The sequence below is a fragment of the Falco cherrug genome, chromosome 3 (assembly GCF_023634085.1).
Source record: "Falco cherrug isolate bFalChe1 chromosome 3, bFalChe1.pri, whole genome shotgun sequence".
In the NCBI taxonomy this organism is placed as follows: domain Eukaryota; kingdom Metazoa; phylum Chordata; class Aves; order Falconiformes; family Falconidae; genus Falco; species Falco cherrug.
In genome coordinates, this window is record NC_073699.1 from 75,381,104 (window position 1) to 75,398,182 (window position 17,079).

Genomic DNA, 17,079 nt, shown 5'->3' on the forward strand with positions numbered 1-17,079 from the left:
AATCAGCAAAATGCGAGTGGGGGCTTGCAAAATCATCCAAGACATGAGTGGGGGCTTGCAAAGTCAGCAAGATGCAAGTAGGGGCTTGCGAAGTCCACCAGACGCAAGTGGGAGCTTGCAAAATCAGCAAAATGCGAGTAGGGGCTTGCAAAATCAGCAAAATGCGAATGAGGGTGATTCATTCAAACCTCCCCTGTATCCCCCTCCAGAATGCAGACAAGAGCATGAGGGGGTGGAGGAGGGGGAGAGCCTGTGTCCTTTACCAGACACCACCCACCAATGCCCTGAATACTCTAAATCTCTCCAACTGCATCGACTTATACTCGATACCGATTCCGAGGACGGCAAGCAGAAGCCTTGGCGGACCGATCCCAGCCGCCCTGACACCCCCCGACATTTGTGCCAGCCCACACCCCTTCAATGAAGGCCATTTTGTCTGAACCCAGCCACGCAGACATAGTGTTTTTCAGTCTGCCTCAACCTGCATCACCACAGGCACATCCAAACATTAGGCCCTGTATCTCCCCCACCGCCCCCCGCATGTCACAGCTTGGTTTTCAGGGTTGGCAGAAGCTGGAGTGTGTCCAGTTCTCGCTCTAGATGTGCCGCTCCTGCAAGTGCTCTGCACAGCTGGTGGGATTTTACAGCTCTGGAGCTGATCAAGAGGACAACGGCTACAATCCCTTTGGCAACTTGAGCCCTTACAGTGCTTCGTTTCAAATGTGCCTGTGCCCTCTTCCCTCAGAGAGGGACCTGGGCTTTTGGGGTCAACAGTGGAATTCTTGCCACATGGAATACATTTATGGAGGAAAACCTTTTTCTCCCTCTAACAAGCTTTCATTTTCAGTGTCCAACCTCCCTTACACCCAGGCACTCCAAGTTAACAATTAGCTCAGGCAGCTCCCATTTTTCAATCACACTGCTGTACTTCTAGCATGCCTTCATTACACAAAAGGGATAATGGCATTCTATTATCTTAAATTTTTAAATTGAAAGCAACTTTATATTAACCAAGGTGTCCTTAACAGCTACCTGATACACTTTCCATATTTACTCATACACTGCCAAAGAAGTAATTTTTTGTACAGTCTCATTACCCATGTGAAGTACTCAAGAAAACCAACCCAACTAAACACCACCTCACAGTTGGTTACCAAAAGGCACTGAAAGAAAGTCCGTGTCCTTACTATTTCACGTCAGAGTTCAGAACATAATTTAATATTAGGTTAAGATTTAGGATTGTTAACATGAAATCTGCAGTACACCATCAGTCCTCTCCAATACAACATTACCCTTTTTACTACAGATAATGAACAGATGCTTAGGACTAATAATCTTGTTTCATATCACCTTTTGAGGTTTTCTGCTACAGTCACTGTTATACCAATTTATTTATAAATCCACTTTTTAGTATTGAAAACATATTTCAGATTTCTTTTCAGCAGTTGATGGCTAAGAACCAGGTCTTGCATTTTGCAAAGTGGAAAAGCTTCCAAAGAATGCTACACAGTCCAAATATTAAGGTACTTCCCTAAGTTTAATTAGGTACTAAATCATAGGTCTGCTACCTATTGCAGACTATTTAGAAGAGGCGAAGAAGATGCATCTTATGCTCATTTCTCCTTCCCTTAATCAACAGTTCTTTCTTGAAAACAAAGACCCACCTTACTTGACATATTCTTGAAACTGACTCTTTTCTACAACAAATCAAAGTTTAGTTAGAAGAATATAGATGGCCAGAAAAATCTTTAATTAATTTGCGTATGTTCCTAACTGCATCTTTTAAAAGAAGACGACTGACAAAAGACAACAAAAACATTCTGTCCCAAGTAAATAAACACCAGGCTTCACTGATTTTCTTTGTACCTCCAATAAAGAAAACAAATTTCAATCTTAGAAAATTATTTATGACAAAAGTCAGCGACTTCAATATTTAGACAAAGTTAACACAAGTAGAAATGACTTGTTGAGACAAATCATAAAGGAAGACTAGTAGAGGTTATGCAATATTTTACCAGGTACCTAAAATCTCACATTTCCTCTTAGAGCTTTCTCCTACATTTCTAAATTAGTCCAAAACAAAGAGATCTCATTTTAATCATTAATGACTGTAGTGAAAGCAGTCTAGATTTCTTGGTCCACGTAACATTAAGAGGAAATCTAGCCAAATGCCTGCCTACTTAGATCACTTTATGCTTAGATCAAATTTATGCTTTAGACTAAATGAAAGAGTATCAGAAAGAACAGGCTTTTGTGTTAAGCACTTTTTTATTGAAGTAGGAGATAAGCATTAGAGACTATTCCACGGAGACAGTATTATTATAAGATAACCATTGCTTTGTCAAAGACCTAATCCTTCATAAAGGGATTGGGGGAAGCAACAGAAACAAGGAAGAGGACAAGAACAAAAACAGGAAGAAATTTAGAAGAAAAAAAAAAAAAAAAGGAGAAAATACATCCAGAGCCAAACTTTTTAAAAAAAAGGTGGGAAAACACCTACAAAGTTGCAGCTAGTTTTATGAATTCTGTAATGTTCAAATACATTCATATCGCAACTGGATTCACACTGCTTAGGGATAAGAACTTGCTTGAATTCTTGTGCTTACTAAAACAACATCTCCATGAGAAAGTGCTGTTGGTAGCATTTCTCCTGGCATACAGTTGCCGATACATCAGTAAAAATGTATGTACAGAAGGTTGATGGAGAGGGCTTCCTAAAGCAGGATGTTGTATCAGCAGAAGATGTATGAGTAAATGCAGTTAAGCATATTCTCACAGCATTTGCATCACACTGAGGGAAAATAGCCGGTCCTTTAAAAAAAAAAAAAATGCAAGGAGTTCTAAGGCAACATTCCCAGTGCTCCATCACATCATTTCCACGTTGCACAGATTACATTCCTGGTTCCTCTGTTGCACTTCTATGATCTGTTCTTCCACATGGCAGTTTTTGCTCTGTCAGCTCAGCTTTTGACACTGAGGATTTCGGATGGTGATGGACAGCAATGTAAACCTGGAATGACCAATGACTGCTTAACTTTCAGGTGCAGGAAGGTAAATTCTTCTAACTGTCAGTTAATTTTGCCATATCTCAAACACACCTGAGCTCCATGAACTGCTTTCCACATGGAAAAACTGATAATTATGTTCCACTTGCAACCCCCAGCTGCTATCAGTCAGTAGAAAATGTTTTGGGATCTGGAAAGCCCGGAGTGAAGTTTGTCACTAACTGGGCATGCAAGGTCTTCAAGGTGTATCTTGTTGCGCATGCTGCTAACACTAGACAATGCCTGACAATAATAAAAGCATGTGGAAGGATGATCATTCACATCACAGTGACATTTGCAGCAATGACACACAACATGTTTTTAATTCTACTTTTTTGGCCCTACTATATTGCCTCTGATTATAAAAACTGAATTTGCTATTCTTCCCTAGTTACACAAGTTCTGATGGACCTCTGGAAAGAGTGACTGATGATAATTTGCACCATGAACTTTACAGCAAGGTGAATGCAGGGTCATTTCGCCCCGATCAGTCTATTCCATTGGCAAGACTGAATTGCCAGATGTGTTCCTCAAGGATCCCTGGCTTTAAATTAGGACAACATACTCTGAGACCACCATAGAAAGACTTGAATTGCCTCTCAAAACAACATAGACCAATAGCAGGGAAAACACCAAAGAATGCCAACAATGTGACTATTACAAGACCAAACGTTTCTACTGCTATTAAAGGATGTTGTACTTTACCTGATCCTTTGCAATAGCATTGAATAAAAAGTGCAAGTATTACTGGCAGGTCAGAGAGTAGGAAGCATAGAGATACAATATGCTGATTCAGAGAAGCCTGTTACAAGAACAATTTCCAGAGCACAAGCAGAAGCCATAAGACAAAGTTTTCTGGAACGTGCTACTTGCATATTATGCTGTAGTCATAATGCTTTGTGCTCTTGTGAACAAACATGACTTGCCTTGTAAATTCATTTTAGTTGCTTTTTAATTAGAGGACAGAGAGCTACCAAGTAATATGGGGAAAAGGATGGATGGTCCTTATGTTTTTGAAGTTTAAATACATAGTGATTTTCACCAAGAAAAGCGTAGTTTATGTGGCCGTAAAGGGAAAAGAGCCTACCTGGTTTTAGTAGGTAGAAGCAAGATACAGTTGTTAAGCTACACACCATGTAGAATACTTCACGTTTCCATAGTGACAGTATAAACTATGAGTTGTACTCGGGCAACCAGGGTAAGACTATAGTTCCAGCCAGGGATGAATTTTATCTATAGGGAACAAAACAGTGACCGACAGAATTTAAGTCTGAAAGCTTTATTCCGACAGAATTTAAGTCGGAAAGCTTACTAGTCCAAGTTTGTTACCCTGAGAACTGTAGCGCTGATTTGGTACTTAGGCATTTTAGTCTATCCTTGCTTTGATACTGATGTTTTAGTCTAGCCTCATAGATCCATTTTCATGTCTACCTGCTTGTGACCACCATGGTAAAAGTTCCTGCTTTCCCTCGCTACCTTTTGCTGCGGATCAAGGTTGGCCCTTCCACAGGTATGTGGATGGTGTGCCTCAAAGTGCAACGCTTCACATAAACAGCTATTCTCAACTAGATCTATAAACTTAACACACAGGAAACAATAAGGAGCAGTCTGAAGTTTTCCCATAAAGATCACCAAAGTGAAATACAGACCTTGTTTCACTGGTGTCAACAGCTTCATATCACAAGTACTTTAAGGAAAATATCCAAGAACAGCATTCCATAGTTGAGACCAGTGGGATGGGATTTGTCTGGGTCCTCAGCAGATGCTGTGCCAATTTAAACATTGTTAATTCATTATAAGCAGCAGTGATCCAAGCAGATACATTATTCATAAGAAAATCAAAGACCCAAGGAAGAGGGCCACATAAAATTAACTTGGCTTTGGTCGCTTTGAAGAGATGATTGCACCATGAGACAACTGTGCCAGCCAAGACGCTCTACAAACTGGTAGGGTGCCAGACTAAAAAGCAACCAGACATCTGCTTAAAGACAGACATTGCAAGTTCAAGTAATTATTTTATATTTAGAGCATGCAATGGACGTAATTACCAGAAGACCATTTATAATGTCACATTTGTGTTCAGTTGACAGATAATTTGCATAAGGTCAGACAGGCTGAATCCAAGTTACTGGGTTTTATGAAAGGATCTTTGTACACGTTCAGATGCTATTCCAAACACAACATACATTAAGCCTTCTTGAACTTGGCCACTGCACTAACATTAAAAAGCTGTAACCATCATAACAGCTATCTAGCCTCAGTCAGACCCTGGGCTTACAGAAAAGCCAGTGTTCAGTAACCTACACTGAACTTACAATGCATAACTAATATTACTTCCTAAATCTAGGTCATTACAGAGAATTAATTGAAGGCCAGTCAGATGATCACCGAAACCAGCACCAATGGAAAGGAGAAAAAGTGAGGGAAGAAAGGGAAGACAGAAAGGGATGTTAAGCTCTTACAGGTAGAATGAATGAAGAAAGAGGAGGGGCATGTATGTGAGTAATTGCAGTATAGCCTCTAACACACAACTTCTACAGAAAGGATAGGTCAGACCTTGCTTTAAGCCTGACTGTGTTGATTCAACTTGATCTATAAATTGACACAAACGAGTTAAGCAGTCATAGGCCTACATAATTTGTTTTACCTTGATACCACCACATCAATTTAACTAAAGCGATATAAACAGCAGGTTTAGAATCACAACCCATTAAACTTTGACCAAGCAGCAGTTACTACCTGGGACCGTGTTCCACCACCAGCATTGGGGGGTGGGGGGGGAAAAGTCACTTACTGACAACAGATTAAAATGCTCTTCAGAGCAAAGATCAAAGCTCAGACCCTCCTTTTCCAGATACACTCTCTGTTGGAGGGTCACGCTTATATGACTGAATGCTATGTCAGTGAAATTAAGCAAGGTAGATGTCCTACAGCCAGCCTCACACAGCCTAGGTGGATGCTGTCATTGTCAGATTATTTGCATTAAAGGAACAGAAGCTGCTACCTGTAATGGAGCAGATCCCACTTCGAGTCTGAGAAGACCCCGTTCCTAAAGTGGTTTGAATCCCAAGCAGAATCAGATACTTAAACTCTGACCCTATCAGTTGGAGGACAAATGCTTATGTTCTTACCTTTCACGTGTGCTAGCTCAGGTAGTTCTCCAGCTCACACTAACTACCATTCTAAGACACTGTCCATTTCTTTTAAACCAGTAGCAAGTGTAGCTCCTTAATTCAGGGATAACAATCTTGCTTCCAGGAGTAAGTGTTGCAGTCCTGAGGCTCATAATATCTTTGTGCTTCTGTTTGTGAATCCAGCTGTAGGTACCAGGCCATTAACAAACTAAAGAGTGTCAAACAATGCCAAAAGACAAACATCTAGGATAATTAATCTCCAAGTAAACACTTACATCCAATTCAGTGTTGAAAAAATACAAAACTACCCAGTACAAGCCAAACCTATGCTGCAGCCAAAAGCCACTTCCAAGCCTGCAAGAAGTCTGCCAAACAAGGCAGGACATTTGTTCTATGAAAACCAATTAAGTACAAAGCAGATATTTTAATACCATTCAGCTCTCAAACACTTGACAAGCTGGGTTTTAAAAAGGTACTAACTGGACTTTCCATAGTTAATAACACCACAAATGCTAATCTTTGATTTCTAAATATATTGTTTATTTATAGTTAAACATTAATATCTGAACAGAAATCTGCAAGCATGCAGGGATAATCTCAGTGATGTTTTTGTTTAAACTGAAGTCCACAGTAGCCACATGTTCCAGTCTTTGTATCTTTGTCCTGGAAAAATATAAAAATACAAAAGCTGTTAGTTCCCCTTTATAAAACTTCTAGAAATTACAAATATTCTCTTGTATATTTATATGTGCCACTTTAAAAAACAGATCAGTATAGCTGAAGTACAAAGTTTAATCTTATTTGAAACACTGAAAATAAGAACAGCGATATGAGGTTCGTGCTTGACTTCTGTATCCGACACAGCTTCCTTTCTGCCAGCCTTTTAACTACCAGGCCTAATCACAACAACGTTAATTTTAAAGTCAGGTGGTGTCTCTTCAGCAGTAAAAGATCCTCTTAACCAAACTGGACATCTTAAGTCAGTTCAGTCATATCTTTCCAGTGTTCTGAAAAGATCATTTCATAATTAAGGTAATACAGAACAGGATTTGGCATTTCCAAGTTATATATAGACAGGAATTCTGGACAGTAGTATCAGCTGACAGAGTTAGTTGCAGGTAGAAGGAAACTTCAGTAGGATTCTGGGATGCTGAAAGAAAACATTTTGGAGAAAAGTAGCAGTTATTACTGTACAAAATGTTATTCTGCTCTCCAAAAGATACATTTATTTTGGAAAATTTAGAAGTATGACTGACTGCGAGCTGTTGTTACAGTACTTCCTAACACAACAAAACACAAAGACAGATAAACTCTCATGGATCTTCTGTTACTTAGCAACACAAATTTTTGGTCATGAAAAAGTAAACTCATGGCTCCCCTTCCTTAATACAGGATTAAAATTGAAAAATCCAGGCTACCCTCCACCCCCAAAAGCCTGAATTGAAATTGTTAGGGCTAGAGGAAACAAGCTGGTCTAACACCATTTTCTCTGTTTGCAGGCATTAGCTTTCAAGAGCTAAATCACAGACATTTGTAATTTGATTGTTAAACACAACAGGATCTCAAAATTCACAAAATCTAAAGCATTCTTCAAGAAGAGCATGGCACAGGTCAAACAAATCAACACAAATGCAACTAATCAGCAGTGTACTACAGAAGTTAATTTAAGACTGACAAACACAAGCTTCCCAAGTATTATGAACCAGAACCGCTGAGCGTTTGACTGAATAATATAAAATGAATGATTACTAAGTTCTTACGTTGTTCAAAAAAGTACTTGTGATTATAGCCAGGAGTCACAACACCACTGATACTGAAGGACACTAGCTGTCCCCCATCATTCTTTTGGATATTAAATAAATGCCAAAGTTTAGGTGAGCAAGCGTTTAGACACCTGCATCTCAGTCTCTCTGCCTGAGAACAGTGCCTAAGCAACAGGTCATCGTTGATTTCACTGAGGCTGTATGTCAGTAGCCTCAGTATTTTTACTCTCTAGAATAACAATACACTGGGAACTATCACTACTGTCAATAGGAGGATAAGACAACACTTAATCTTTGCTGATTTTCTGACCGTGATAGAAACATTCAATCTTCAAAATTACCAAGATTCGCAGAGACTGAAAGAGGGGTTGGCTGGTTTGTTTGTTTGGTTGGGTTGGGTTTTTTTCCTGTTCTTCCTTGAACTTGCAAGATTCAGAATAAACTGCATATTCCCAAGAATATTACAAATGTATCCTCAATCTACACAGTGGCATTTAAATAGTCAGACTGTCTCAAAACACAGCAAGCATGGGGGTTTTTTGTTCTCCAAGCACTGCTTGTTCATATTACTTCAGTTAATTTGTTTAAAATTTTTTTTTTGTCCTATCAAACAAATCAAGATTTAAAAAATAAATTTATGTAACTTCAAATTGAAGCCTTCTAACTCTTCCAATTAAAAAATTCTTAGTTTTATATTAGGCACCAAATAAAACAAGCTTCTCAAATGGTTTACTCCTTTTACTTTGTTAAACTAACATGCCAAAAAGTAGATAATATTACAAACAAGAATTTACAAAGCATGCTATACACAGAACAAAGTTATTACCAAGTTTATGTATACTTTAGGATGTCCCAAAGCTCCACCACCACCGTCGCATGATACCACTCTACTTTCAACTTCACTCACAGGCTGTTCTGCTATCAAATCAATTGCAAAGTTCTTGTTCACCTGTAGGAGAAAAAGAAAACTGTCAGATACCTTCCCCATTCAGACAGAAAGCAATTGTTATTTATCACCTCCCCAAGCAGTTCTACTACAACCATCCTGAGAAGTTCCTGCATAGGCTTTCTCCCACCTCCATCACCAACTCAGGCTGTGCTATAAGCCAGGTCAGCGAACTATGCATGTTAAACTCTGCATAAGTAATCTCCTTCCCCTCATACACAGGCCACATCAGTACTCAGGTTTACAACATGACCTAAGCAGATTCTGCAGAGCAGGAACAAGCAGCCAAGAACAGAAGATATTCAACTGATGTTGCCTCTGTATTGTGCTTCAGCAACTACATGATAAAATTGCAAGAGACTCACTGCTGATAAACTCAAACAATAGTGGGACAAGTAAGGTCAGGAGTGAGATAAAACCACTGCTGGTAATTTAGAGCCTCTCACCGTGTACCTTATCCTATCACTACACGGGAATCTCAGGAAAACATGAACATGGTGCATAACAGAAGTCAGAAAGGCAAACTGTTCAGCATTATAAAAAGCAAAATCTCTAAATGTCACTATGCTACTGTGTAAATCCCTCTTAGCACACTTACTGAATATGCACATCACTGATCAAGTAGGGCTTTTTCCTAGAGCACACCTGTGTGGCCCAGCAAACACATCCACCTCCAGACAGGCCTGCGACACAGCAGCTCACACCTCAGCAGGACCTACAGCACCCAGCCACAGCGCTTTCCTCCCTCATCCACACCAGCCTGTTCCAACCCACTCCAAGCCAGCACTGAGCAGACAACTACCCCTACCCCTCAGGTCAACGTGCTCCAGGAGAAGCCAGTTTTTTCAAAGGCGATGTTATACATACACAAATATAAAATTATATGCACACCCAAAGAAGGCACTATCTACTCCTCTGTGGATAAGGTTCATAAACATGCTGGTATTTGAATGAAGATAGGATTCTTAGGAAAAAGATACCTAAATGTCCATTAAATGAATCCTTAAGAACTACAATAGTATGTTTATATAGTTCTAGTGCACAACTTAGGATCTTTCACCAAGCCCTCAATTAAATCTCCCCAAACTTTGCATTTCAGTACAGCACTGGAAAAGTCAGTTTTGCCAACAACTGGATTTTCTTTACTGAAAGAAGATGATAGCCAAAGTTAACAAAAATTTAATTTTTGGTATTGAAGCAAACTGGCAACATCAAGAACCCTACTCCCTGAGGTCTGTGTCCTACAAGTCATATGTAATCTTTGACAACCTGCAAGGATTTTTATTGCTGCTTTTAATAATGCTCAAGATAGTGCGTCCTTCATTTCGTGCTAAAGCAGCAGGGAGTTAGCACCATGATGCACCTCTGCTTCAAGATCAGAAGTAGAACTCCACTCCTCCCAACATTTCTTAACAATAAAGGTATTTGTGGGGAGAGGGGAGAAGCAAGAACCTCTCATTCACTGTACAGCTAGGCCTTGTCTGTGGCTCAGACTACTAAACAAGAAAGTCTATGAACTCACAGGGAATACATGCCAGAAGCAAACAGACTGAGAAAAACTAGGAGGAAAAAACCAAGTCGTTTCAAGTTACATCATGTCCCTTCAAATAAAGCACAGTGGTGTTAGTGGGAAGAGGCCATTTCCCTCAGCACATGCAAATGCTCCTTGCCCAATGCACATTCAACGAGCAGGTTTTATCCTGGCCATAGTGCCAATTTGAGAGTCCCATTGCTGCTTCTTTCCACCTACTTGCCTGTGCCAGTACATGGCCTGGGAGACCAAGAGAGAAAACCAAACTTGGAACTGACACAGATCCAAAGATCCAGAGAGAAGGAGGAGACTGTATTTAACCAGACCAGCTCTGAGGTCAGTTCTCCTCACAGCTACAGCTGCTGCACCAGCCCAACAGAAAGGGTAAAGCCAAAGCAGGAATGGCGGTGTTTAATTAGGTCGTGTGGTACCTTAGGGATTGTACAAGGGCAACATGAGCCTAGTCAGACTGCAGCAGATGCAGTTTAACAGTTGCCATGCTCAGTTTTCTGACAGCTACTTGCTTTAGGCCCTTACCAGAGCAGTAATCCCCTGGTTCTGCACAACCAATGCAGAGAACAATGATTTTAGCAAAAACACATGGATTTCATTAATGATTAAGCTGGCAAAACTGAGGGAACAATAGCCACATACTCTGGGCTGTGACCCTGGGCCTGGCCACTGCCCAGAGGGGCAATACACAGCACCCAGGCACAGGCTCAGACATCCTCCCTGAGGGCACTGCATACAGCAGCTGTGTCACCAGACAAGAAAGCTGCCACAGCTGGACCGGGCTAATCACAAGCCAGACCTGACCACCCGTAACACTCTGAAGGCAAAGAGAAGAGGTAACCAAGGAAGTACAGTCACCAACTTCACAGGCTAGCTTTAGCTTCAGAAACAAGACAACATTCAGACTACGGACACAGCTGAAATACCAGCAGCTGAAACACACTGGGGGATAATGGTGAAACCCCTACAGACAGATCTCATTAATAAGAACCGATGAGGATTGTTTTAGTATTTAACAAGAAATTTTGTTCCGATTTCACATTAAAACCTAATACTAAATCTTACTCAGCAGACTTAAAGCTTGTCTTTTGCTGGAGGAGGAGGAGGAACTGGGCCAAAATGAAAACCCTAGTGTTCCTCACCACAGACAGTCTGAAATCAGCTGCTGGCAAAGACACATCAGAGGAACCAGTACCCTATGGAGAATTAGGCTTAAGAAGCATTTCCTACAAAGTTACAGAACTAGCACAGAAGCAGACATTGCATTAGAGAGAGACATACTTTGTCACTCTCCTCCCAGAAGTAAACTACTTCATCATTTTAAGTAACATTTTCATTTAACTATTTCCCATGTAGAATCCCCACTTTTGCCACAAAGCACAAGTTAAATTGTACCCATGACACAACAAGATAAACTCAGTATAAAACCTCAGAAATCAGCATAATTAATTCAGGTTAATTTAGGAGGGGAATAATTATACGCAACTGCATTAAAAATCTACCACACCTGATATTTAATTACTCTACTATACATTCACACTTAGACACTAATCAGCTGTCTGGGCATCGAGGAATACAATTTACTGAAACAAATTTCTCTCCCAAAAGCCAGCAGATCCTTCACGGAGCTGTGATGTTTGATCCTTAAAGAACTCAGTGCTAAAGGACTTAAAGTTTCACATACCCATGCTATTGATAAGCAGCAGCGACAGGCCCACAAGATAATTTCACAGTGGCTATTATTATACATTTGCTGATATTACTAGACTTTGAAGCTTCGTTATTATACTCTAAATCTTAGTTTTGTTACATCACTATTTCAGCAAATGCTTCCTAGACTCTGGAAAGTCTCAAAAACATGTTTTTTAGTGGCCTCAAAAACTCAGTTTGGGTAAAGATCAAAATTTTAACTATGCAGAAGCAAATTAAGCTTCAGACACACAATTCAGCAGAGCATTTAATTATGTGATTTTTCTGAACACAAAGGGCACCTAAAACATGCTTAAAGTTTCCTTAAAACAAAAAAATGGTCCAAGTTTAAGATGCTCACGTGCCTACAGCTTTCACAGCCTAAATGTAAGCACTTAACAGATATAGGGCAACTCTTGAATTTTTCAGATTTGCCAAAAGTAGGGACGTATACAAAAGCTACTACAAGCTGTCTTAAAAGAAGACTTTTCACCACAGTGGAAAAAAAAAAACCCACCAAAAACCAAACTACAGAACAGTTTGGTTTTGGAAAGATTTTTTTATTTGGTTGGTTTTGGGTGATTTATCAGTTGTTTTTTCTTAAATCCTAATCAAGTTGAGGACATCAATATCAGGTATAAAAAACCACCACAAACCATCCCCTCTCCCATGAGTAATAGTAGAAGGGCTTACCTCCTTTTGTCGTCCAACAAATCTTACTCTTCTATAATCTTTTTCTTCATATACCTGAAGAATAAAATAACTTGATCTTATTTAAAAAGCAATAACCATAAATAAAGAACACAGAGGCTTGCAGCCCTGTCAAGACTAAATAGCTTAAATGGTTTCAACCTCAGTTTCAACTATTGACATCATCTTACAAATGTGTAGTGCATAGAAAAAGCAGTTTCCATTTCTCTCACACAGGAAAATATATTTTAGGTAGGAAAGCAGAAAAGAAAAGGGTGGTGGTGTTTAAAGCCAGTAAACAGGAGCTTTATCTCTGATCATAGAGACAAACAGAAAATCTATTACTTGTAATGTTGTTCTTTGATCCCACACTGCCATCTGGAAGGTGAGCTAAACCCGGAAAGTCAAGTTTCGTATTTATTTATGTCTGAGTTAAGCAATCACAGTGAGAACCTTCCGACATTAGCTCCACCAGCTGTGCCTCTTTCACATCTCCACAAGGTACCGCACAAGTCTCCCTTGTTTGCATGCTCAGTTTTTACACTAAAGAACAGATAAAATGGAGTTACGGGGCACTGACACTATCGTACCTCCCCTCTGTCACCTCCTCAGCTACATCAAACGTTACATTCAGACCACAACACTCGGTAACGGCTAATGACCCTGTTTCTAATCAACTTTTTCTTTTTTTGAAACCACACGTACCTTTTACCGAGATATCATCCGACAGCTTGAATTTCCACAGCACGTACTACGTGAACGAGCACAGCAGCGGTGCTGCTATCGGCCCCAGGCCCATACTCCCTCAGGCGCCGGCCCGGCGGCAGGCCCAGCCCGGACGCGCCCGCCCTCCCCGGCAGCGGAAGGGTAGCACCGACCCCCGACCGCCCCAGCCCCACACGCTCACCTGCCCCGTGTGCGTCACCAGCTCGCCGGTACCGGAGACCTGCACACCGTAGGGGCGAACAGAGGCAGCAACCACCGTCACCGGGCGGGACGGCAGCAAGCGGCTCAGCGGCAGTAGGCGGCAGAAGGTCGCACCGGGCGCCGCCATCTTGGACCGGCCACGTGACCCCCGCTGGGCGGGCGCAGGCGCACCCCTAGCCCCGCCCCCGCTGCCCCCCGCTCTTCCGCCGGGCCGCGGGCTGCGCGCACGCGCGGGGCTGGCCGCGAGGGTGACCGGCGGGCTGCGGGCTGCGGTGGGGGTGCTGGTCAGTGCCCGGCGCTTTCCGTTAGGGGCTGGGGGCGGTCGGTGGCGGGGAGGGGGGGAAGCAGGAGGAGAGCGGGACGGGTGTCCTCATCGGTGCGCTGTCCCCACAGGGCGCGGAGCATGCTGTCTCTCCTGGCCGGGGCCTCCGGGCCACTCCGCTCGCTGGGCCGCTCGTCGTTCTGTTCCCTGGCGCCGTGGTGGCGGGCGGCGGCGGCGGCGCTCTCCGCGCCGGTGAGCCGGGCCCAGCCGCTGTGGTGCGGAGCGGCCGCCCCCCGCGCCCTGCTGGCCGTCCCGCCGCCGCCCGGGCTGCTGCCGCCGCTCTGCGCGGGGCTGAAGACGAAAACCTCGTTGAAGAGGCGCTGCAAGGACTGCTTCATCGTCCGGCGGCGCGGCCGGCTGTACGTCTGCTGCAAGAGCAACCCCCGGCACAAGCAGCGGAAGCTCTAGCCCGGGCCGGGGGCGCCGCTGCGGGACCCGAGGGGAGAGAGCTGTTCGGTGTTCGCCTGTCGGGCCTGGAGGCCTGCTTTTTTCGTCCTTGCCACTGGGACCGCTCCCTCTTCCCTGGCAGCCCCGTGACTTCCGAGAGCTGAGTGCTGGGGACGCAAAGCGGTGCAGGTGACAAGTGTTTCAACGAAACACCATCGTAGGGCAAGTTTAGTTCTTGCCGGCCCTTGCTGTAACTTCAGACAAGTTCTTCATGCTGAGAACTGGAATGGGAAGCTGCAGCTTTCAGGACCTCTTTGTCAGTCATAAAGCCTTACTTAAAAACACCTCACTGTTAAGTTAGTAAGGGGAAAGCTGAATCATTGGACTCTTGAGATGCGTTTGTATTTGTTTAAAGCAAAATGAAAATAAACACTGATGTTCATTATTACAATATATGATGAATCTTTCTTAAAAATGACCCTGGATGTTGAAAGCTGTGATAACAGAAGCAATGGTTTCAAACTTGGGTGGGCGCTTAGGTAGCAAATAATATTCGATATGTCACATTGAAAGATACTGTGCTAGCTTTTGGCTTGGTTCACAGGTGAGGTGAAAATTTCTTTTGAGTTGCAGCAGACCTAATCCCATGTAGCTTCAGTAATTTCAATGTAAATGGCCCTTGCTGCTTATCACAGTTGGGTTTGGGGGGAGATGGCGGTATTTTAGCATATCTTATCAACACTTTTTTAAGTTTTAGTGTCTAAAGTAATTGTTTAATGATATATTGACCGTTTTCAGTGTATTTGGAAGTGTTCTCAGTCTCATCTTCCTTTGGAGAAGTCCTCTCTGATGTTTCTGGTGTACCTACTTTTCTACGGTTTCCCAAACCTTAACCCAAATAAAAAGGCAGTACCTAGGAATTGTTGCTTTTTGGGTGGAGTTTGTAAGCTATTTTGTGTAGGCGTCTATAGCAAAGAAGATAATAGTAATTTCAGATTCTAGCTAATTTGCCTTAAGTTTCTGCAAAGCTTTAGGCTTACTCGCATAAATCCATGAGGTTTTAGAATTATCTTTTCCTCCCTTCCTGTTTGCCCCCCCCCCTTTTTTTTTTCAAATACAGCTTTTCCTGTGCCCTTTGAAACAACTCTCTCCCAAAGAGGGGTATGGAAAATGGATTGGAACAGTTATTGCCTCAGAGGGCACGTAGTCAGGTATACTGTTGAATGCAAACTAGCGGAGTGGTACCGGTGGGTTACAATTAGACAGCCAAATTTGTTACAATCCCCAAAGGTGTTCCTCGTGCTTCTGAATGTGGCTGTGCTTGAGGCAGGAGTGTTTGATCTTCCTAAGAACTAAGTTCTCAACAGAAGGTACCAAACTAAGCTTTCAGATGGCCATGAAGTTACTGCTACAAGTTTGCCGGAGAGTGTCCCTTGTTTAGAAGAGGTTGAACAGTTTGAGCACTGTGTTTTGACACCAGGTAGTGTGATGTCTTGAACTTTTCTGCCCGGTGATAATCCCACAACTTCAAAATTGCAGTAACTTTTACAATTACATCTGTTTTTTACTAGGTGCTTGGTGGACAATGAGAAACTGAGGCTGGGAAGTTGTGGGTAAGCAATGCAGAGGCAATAGTTATCGATTAGTTCCCATGCGCTGGGCATGTGTTGTCTTTGCACCCATCTAGTCACCTAAATGTGGGTTTAGAGAGAGGAGCAGGTTAGTTAACATACACATCCATCGTAGGGGGACTTAGAACAAGTTCATGGCAGTGAAGGTGGAGGGAAGTGGCTGGCTTCATCTGAAGACAGACTGATTCAAAATGTAAAAACCTCTTCAAAACCAAAGAACCTGGAAATAGTGGAAAACGCTGTTCCTGGTTTGAAGGAAACCTTCAAAAGGTTTGATTGAATTTTAGGCACTCATGAATAAGAACAGCTACTTTCTAAATACCTATAGGTTGTGCTTATAAAATGTAAGCCGAGAAATTTCTTGGAAAAGTTTTACACCTTTAACGTGCTTTGCCAGTTAAGCAGCCTAAGCAACTGTAGATTTGAAAAGCTCTGATTCTCAAAGAAGAGTTCAAGGTACACATTTCTAGGTGCGCGCTGTGTGTTTTGTTCCAGCAGAAGAAAAGGCCTATATGCTGTGAACCCCTGTGATACCTTGTGAGCATAGATATTAGTACACCTTTAAGGTAAACAGTGTATGTCCAGAAAACCCAGTGATTTCCAGGCTCATCCACTTTCCTGGAGGGTGATGAGGACTGAGCAAGGAATGAGTTTGCCATCAGATGAAGTGAGGGTCTGCAGCATGTGTTTGGATTTTTTTAGGAAAGATAATTGGCAGCTGGTCTTACTGCCTCCCAAAAGGTTCATCCTGTCCCTTTCTGTCAGAAAAAAAGGCAACTTCCTGGTACAAGACAAATTGTGCTGGTGGGCCACTGAGGTTTTCAAACCAGGACTCCCTTGCAAAGAGCAACATCAGATAGCGAATAGACCTGCAAGTATGGATTGTCAGGGCTAGGAGCAGCAATCGTCTCTGGCCAGACTTTTTGAATGCAATAGTGTGTGGGACTCGGGGACAGATTTACTCATGCCAGGCTAGTGTCTATTAAATAGTCTACACCCAACA

The 17,079-nt window shown here is 42.3% G+C and overlaps 2 protein-coding genes and 1 long non-coding RNA gene across 3 annotated transcripts; 1 reads left to right on the forward strand and 2 right to left on the reverse strand.

The window, feature by feature from the left end:
* Nucleotides 1-2,478: 2,478 nt before the first annotated feature.
* On the reverse strand, nucleotides 2,479-4,759 carry LOC129735686 (uncharacterized). The gene is made up of 2 exons (XR_008731518.1): nucleotides 3,099-4,759; nucleotides 2,479-3,010 (listed from the first exon to the last, which is right to left on the reverse strand). It is a non-coding gene; the product is annotated as an uncharacterized LOC129735686 (long non-coding RNA).
* A 1,937-nt stretch (nucleotides 4,760-6,696) lies between these two features.
* On the reverse strand, nucleotides 6,697-13,899 carry NDUFS6 (NADH:ubiquinone oxidoreductase subunit S6). Its single transcript, XM_005443786.4, has 4 exons — nucleotides 13,717-13,899; nucleotides 12,813-12,866; nucleotides 8,768-8,890; nucleotides 6,697-6,841 (listed from the first exon to the last, which is right to left on the reverse strand). The coding sequence occupies exons 1-4, from the start codon at nucleotides 13,861-13,863 to the stop codon at nucleotides 6,776-6,778; spliced, it is 390 nt and encodes a 129-aa protein (XP_005443843.2). The 5' UTR covers nucleotides 13,864-13,899; the 3' UTR covers nucleotides 6,697-6,775.
* Nucleotides 13,900-13,902: 3 nt separating this feature from the next.
* On the forward strand, nucleotides 13,903-14,898 carry MRPL36 (mitochondrial ribosomal protein L36). The gene is made up of 2 exons (XM_055705816.1): nucleotides 13,903-14,020; nucleotides 14,130-14,898. Exon 2 carries the CDS (start codon nucleotides 14,140-14,142, stop codon nucleotides 14,464-14,466), a length of 327 nt encoding a protein of 108 aa, XP_055561791.1. The 5' UTR covers nucleotides 13,903-14,020; nucleotides 14,130-14,139; the 3' UTR covers nucleotides 14,467-14,898.
* Nucleotides 14,899-17,079: the final 2,181 nt, after the last annotated feature.

Coding starts and splice junctions, on each gene's coding strand:
- NDUFS6 (XM_005443786.4), bottom strand. CDS start 13,863: ATGGCGGCGCCCGGTGCGACCTTCTGCCGCCTACTGCCGCTGAGCCGC. Junction 8,891..12,812: donor TTGTTGGACGACAAAAGGAG/GTAAGCCCTTCT, acceptor TTTCTCCTACAG/GTGAACAAGAACTTTGCAAT. Junction 6,842..8,767: donor CTAAAGTATACATAAACTTG/GTAATAACTTTG, acceptor ATATTTTTCCAG/GACAAAGATACAAAGACTGG.
- MRPL36 (XM_055705816.1), top strand. CDS start 14,140: ATGCTGTCTCTCCTGGCCGGGGCCTCCGGGCCACTCCGCTCGCTGGGC.